General features: G+C 34.8%; 1 protein-coding gene across 1 annotated transcript; it reads right to left on the minus strand.

Annotated features, from left to right (window-relative positions):
• Positions 1 to 1,097: 1,097 nt before the first annotated feature.
• Positions 1,098 to 2,515, minus strand: LOC107699482 (protein S100-B-like). The gene is made up of 3 exons (XM_016500734.1): positions 2,310 to 2,515; positions 1,925 to 2,067; positions 1,098 to 1,565 (listed from the first exon to the last, which is right to left on the minus strand). Exons 2-3 carry the CDS (start codon positions 2,063 to 2,065, stop codon positions 1,386 to 1,388), a joined length of 321 nt encoding a protein of 106 aa, XP_016356220.1. The 5' UTR covers positions 2,066 to 2,067; positions 2,310 to 2,515; the 3' UTR covers positions 1,098 to 1,385.
• Between the last annotated feature and the right edge of the window lie 3,606 nt (positions 2,516 to 6,121).

The raw sequence follows: 6,121 nt of genomic DNA on the forward strand, positions 1-6,121 counted from the left end.
TTGCTTAATGTCTTGGCATATTCATATTCACTTTTAGAACTACAGTAATGTGAGAGAAGGATTAGGACTGGGTGGCTGAAACAGGTTCAAACCTGCTCCTTAAGTATACTAAAACTATACTATACTAAAGCTGCTATTATGCAACAGTCTGATATATTACTCTCTTTGACTGGTAAATTGGGAATTTGAGTTTAGATTTTTGTTTTTTTATTACAGCTCTACATTTCATCTTGAGTCTGTGAATGTGACATTCCGATAACCGACTGATCACTGACAACAATCTTTGCTAGCAATTAAGCTTGATCTCCTAATCGAAATGGGCAAGTTATTTGCTTTTGCATTGCAGCAGAACTGTCAATTTGAATAAGTGTACATAAAATGAGATACTTCAAACAGAACTGCCTGCACTCCTGTCAGCACACCTCTGTTTGATCTAGGCCATTATGAAAAACATAAATGGTAGGGCAAAGTTAATTGTCTGTATGCTTACATGTGGGGTTTGGAATACATTTTATTAAAATGTAATGTGACATTAATGTGCACTGAATGATTTAAAGTCTTTAGCCAAAAAGTTTAAGTGACTTTTACAAAAGGTAATATATACCTAATGGCAAATTGTGAGCTTTTCTTAAGGTTACTGCACATTCGTAAAACAGAGGTGTGACACAGAGTCATTAGTACGTTACAAAGCGATTCTCTTAAAAGAACATATTTGCATGCATGTTTTCATTGAGCAAGTAGGTCAACTGCATTAGAGCTTCATTCCACAAGTGTGCAAAATGTGAGTGTGTGAGTGTGAATTGAAGTGTCTACAAATTATCTTTTATAAGAATTGTATATATTAATTATGTGATTAAAAAAAGCATATCATGGAGTGATATCATGACCTATAATCCGTATAATATTAAAGCCTGGCATGCAATAATTTAAATAAACTTATGTGCTATACAGGTTTTAAAAAAAATTGCATGCAATTATTGATGTACATATATATTGTTTTAACATTAAAAAAAGTGAAATAACATGAAATCATAAATGCCATCATTGGTAAAAAGATGACATACAAATGAAGTGGAAAAAATAAAGTGAGAAGTACATGAGTGATGACAAGAAGTTTTTATTGGTGTTCAGAAAAATAGATTACACTACTGCAAAATGTGTGTCTAAGTAAATGTTATTGTTCGTTAGGCAGAACAAGCATTTTTCACAACACTGTCTGTTGAGAAATGTTTCCTACTACATGAACTACTTTAAACCATTTTTTTTTTTACTGTGCCTGTCTTACAGCATATAAAATGCAGCATTATTACACATCATAGAGAGGTACTTTAGCACCTTGTAGAAGGCAAGTGTCTAGTGCCTCAGGAGTGTAAGGATGTGTGTGTTCATTTATCCTGACAACCCCTGCCCCTTCCTCTGCACTTATCCTTGCCGTGCTTCTTTGTGTAGTAGGCCTTGGCTAGGCCAGCTATACACTGACTGAATTCACGGAAGTTCACTTCACCATCATGGTTCTTATCCAGTTCTTCCATGACCTCCTTAATATTGTCTGGATCCACTTTATCCTGAGACAGACATAGAGGGAGGAATGTCAATGCTGTAATTACTTACATACCACTCATAGCTGTATGGCCAAAAAAAAACAAAAAAACTAGAGGAGGCTTTGTGTACGAGACACTAAAAAGAATGTTAGCAAGTGAAAGATGGATAAAATGAAGATCCTCATGCATGCATGTTATGACTCATTAGGGTAAACCCCTCTCATGGCTGTTGCCATGATAACATTGCACAACATCCGCACAGCATTTAATTAGGAAATAGATTTGTTGCAACTTGCAACATGTTGGAGGTGTTCACTTCCTCCAACCAATAGCTTTCTTTCTCACAACTTCATCTTTTTTCTATGCATCTCTCTAATTCTCACCTTAAATTCGGGACTGGTAATTTGGGCTTTGATCAGCTGTCCAAGTTCAGCATTACTGAGTTGGGTTTTCTGCTCATCTGTCCCTGCATATTCCTCAAACACCTCCACTATGGCCACGATGGCTTTCTCCAGCTTAGACATGTCTATAAGAAAGAAAACAATAGAGAGAAATCATCTCATGCACTAATGCCAGTCAGCACCTCTTCATGCACATTTATCAACCAGAAAGTCTTTAGCCAATGCAATACAATTACATCTGTTGCAAAAATACCCACAAAATTATAGATTGCATTTCTATACATTTCTTCTCTGTCCTATTTTTGTAGCTCTGTATTTCCTGCTTTTTGCACTCACATTTTCTCTCTTTCTATTTTCTTTCACCTACCTTGAGTTTGGTGTGTTCCCAGAGAAGTTAAGCAGATGTTTTGTTGGAGTAAATCATCTGCTGCTTTTAAAGCACAGATTTTATACTCCACAGCACACACAATGGCAGGAATGATTCATTCTTTTGCTATGAAGGATCCGTAGCACACCCAATCCAGTTCTACGAGACTCACATGCCATTAAAAAAATATTTTTTTTGTTACACTTTTTAGCTTTGAAGATCATATTGTGATGTGTTTGACTCAGCTAGTTGATTATAGTAACTAATAAGTAAACAAACAAAATATAGGGGATTTCCCTAGTCAGACTGCATGGGGAATCTGAGTCATATTTTAGTGACTCTTTCGCTCTCTCTTCTGGGCGTTACCAGCCCTGAACGCCATATTTCCATGTCTTTTTTCTGATGTGAATGGGCAAGCTTTAAACTTTCCTTTAAAAATGTTTCACATTCAGCATTTAGGATAAAGATAAAAGACTCATTTCATGTTTGGAATAAACAGACACGCTTCTCCTCTCTAAATCTAGTCTTTATACATCAAAGAATGCCTGATATTTGCAAAATGGCCTTGTATTGAAAAGAGACTACATGAATGTTTTATCTGCAGCTGTACACAGAAATGCAAACAAAAATGAAGCCATCTGCAGACAATGGTGCATACAATAGTGCACAAAACCACAGACAATGACTGCTCAACTTCATTAAAACTGATGACTGCTCAGTGTGCAGCAACGGGATTATTCAGTATCTTCTTTAAGCTTTTCCTTTATGAGAGAAATGCTAAGACACTGACTCATCAGCCATGAGTGTCATAATATATTGATATTATAGTTTTGGTTCCTGAAAAAGTAAACACCCGGATAAACAGACCACACCCTTTTGAATTCACTTAACCGAACATACTTTTCACAGATGATAACAGAATATATATTTTTATCTTCATAAAAACAAACAACAAAGTACATGTCAATGTCACAAACCTCTGTGACAGATCTGTAGACTGTGAAGGGTGTGCACTTTTAAGTGTGTGTTATTTAACCCTCTTTTGTTCAGGGCCAGTTCTTCTATACTGTATGGTAAGCATATATGCACCTCCGGAGTTTTTACTGTACTGCACAAACAAACACACCTAGACAAATATGCACACACACACACGCACGCACGCACGCACACACACACACACACACACACACACACACACACAGGTGTATAGGTGCCATAGACATGAGGAGGATCCATCATGAACGATCATGCCTGAAATTATAATATGAAAAGGAAAATAAAAAATAAAATGCACAAAATAAAATCACTTTATATGATATCATGACACTTTAACATTAAAACTGATAAAGGGAAGCAAACATGTTGATGTTAGCATGTCAGTTTTGAAAGCAATTCATCAGAGACAGATGTGAACAGTAATTGTGCTCTAAACTGCTGAGAATTTAGCAAACACCCACAGACATGTTTGATCTCATTTGTGGAGCTATTGTGGGAGGAATATTGTGCTTTGTCTACGAGTTGAGAAATAGAAAAGGAGAAGTGGAGAATAGGAAGAGGAGTTGATGTGCTCATATGGTATACTGCTGACATCTAGTGATCACCTTCCTTAACTATAATTATAAGGTCGTGTGGCATATATTAACAATACCGGCTGGTGGAAAAAATTTCTATAGGGCTGTGCCGCTTTCAACAATTTCAGCAAACATCCCAGCATGATTTAATGTTAAACAGTTAACGTTAAAGAATAAAGAGTTAGGCTAACGGAAGTTAATGAATATTAAAATCTAGAATTTGAAACATATCTGAAATAAAAGGTAAATTAAAAGCTATATTTATATATATATATATTATTATTATTATTATTAGGCTATTATTATTATTAGCGTGTAGCTCAGGGAGGGCGGCGCCCCAGCGCCCTCTATTGGCCAGCACCCTTCAAACACTCAATTTCACTTTTACAATAAATAAATAAATAAATACAATTAAATAAAAGTGTCCTTGTGTCATTCAGCTTGTTTGTGCATCAATGTGAGAAGGCTGTATGTACACATAATAATTATTAGTATTGTATCAACATACGTATTGTACTGAAGATCTGAACTATGTATTTAAAGCACACACATCATGTGCCTTACGGAGTAGAAGAAAAAAAAAAACATGTTAGTACTGTTGCCATGACCTCATGTGGTTGACACACCCCAGAGTCATAAATGTGTCATCGGGTTAACTATAATTTTAAACTCTAGATCCTAAAAGTTTAATATGTAAATTTTATTATACATATATAATATGTAAACACTAGCTTGTGCATGAGGTCCGGTGAGGGTACAAATCATGAAAATTATGCTCCACAGACAGGCCATAACACACAAATGAATGTGATTGAAGGAATGCATAAAATATTAATATGTTAGAGTTACATCTGCGTTAAATCGGTTTACTTAATGTCTGTTGTGTAAATGGTGGATTTAGATAAAAAGGATGAGAGTTGAACCTATCTTTCTATTTTATAAGTAGAAAGCATTCAGAAACAACATTTATTTTTCATATTTGTATTAGTTAAAAATACCAATGTCAGGAGAATAAAAATTATTTGTTTAGATATATGTTTATATATTGTATATAGTACATAATCATATCAAATGTTTTACTCCCATTTTTCCCAGTAAGACATAATAAATGCTAATAATTAACAAAGAGTTTTTTACCTGACTGCTCTTTGAATATCTATGAAGTCCCTGTAGTACCAATGAGTCTACCAGAAAATTGTTTACTTCAGTCTGGTTGCTCTTCAGGCAGGAATAAGTGTAATTAGTTTGAATTCAAATTGAACTTTATTGATGTTGTGAGTGTCTGTTAGAGATTCAATAATTTGTGGGATAAGGCAACCCTTACGAAAAAGAAGTTTATTCAAGTGTGCTATTAGTATACTTCTTTTAAGCTAAAAATAGGAAAGTATACTTTTAGTCTACTTTTTCTGTACTTCTCAGAAATGGGCTTTATGTACTTCTCAGAAATATACTTAAAATGACATTTAAGTATACTTGACTTATACTTAGAAAAAGTCTAAATATATTTTAGCTACAATTGTGCTCCTAGAATCCGTGTTTTCATTGTTATACTGTAGGGGGCGCTAGTACACATCTTCTGTACAGAATTTCCAAAAAACACAAGTGAAGAAGAAACCGAAACAACAGATGCTTCCACATGTATTCTAACACGATCAAGTATACTTACTAAAATAAACTTGAAGTATACTACTTTTTGGTACGGGAAGGTTGTTCTGCAGCACTTCAGTCACCACGTTAAATGAGACGTTTCATCTAATCTGTACCAATCAAGCAGCTGTTATTGTAACGTATTTTGATTATCATCAGAACAGAGGAAATAAATACACAGAAAGGTACACAGAACTAAACATACAAACATATGCAGGGTTAACAAATTTCATTCTCATCTCAAGCTAAATAAATCCTGTAATATGCTGTGTTTTGGGACATCATGCCTGCAGAAATAACAAGGCTGACCAGTTATTTTACTTTAAAGGCACTTGCGAAAAGTAAATATAATTGAATGCTCATACTTCTTATAAGTTGTTTGTGCAAATAAGGGACAAAATGGCACCCATTTTCTAGAATAATCGATATAACAAAAATGTAAATTCAAACAAAGTTTACAGAGGCTTAGTTCTGGAATCTCATTCTGGAGTCTCATTGAAAAAACTTGCGACATGACATCTTTATAACTTTGCAAAGAATTGCTGAATCCAGCTCCGAACTGCATGGAAGCAAAGGATGACAAAAAACAACCTG

This window comes from Sinocyclocheilus anshuiensis, unplaced genomic scaffold (genome assembly GCF_001515605.1).
Source record: "Sinocyclocheilus anshuiensis isolate Anshui unplaced genomic scaffold, SAMN03320099.WGS_v1.1 scaffold670, whole genome shotgun sequence".
Taxonomy (NCBI): domain Eukaryota; kingdom Metazoa; phylum Chordata; class Actinopteri; order Cypriniformes; family Cyprinidae; genus Sinocyclocheilus; species Sinocyclocheilus anshuiensis.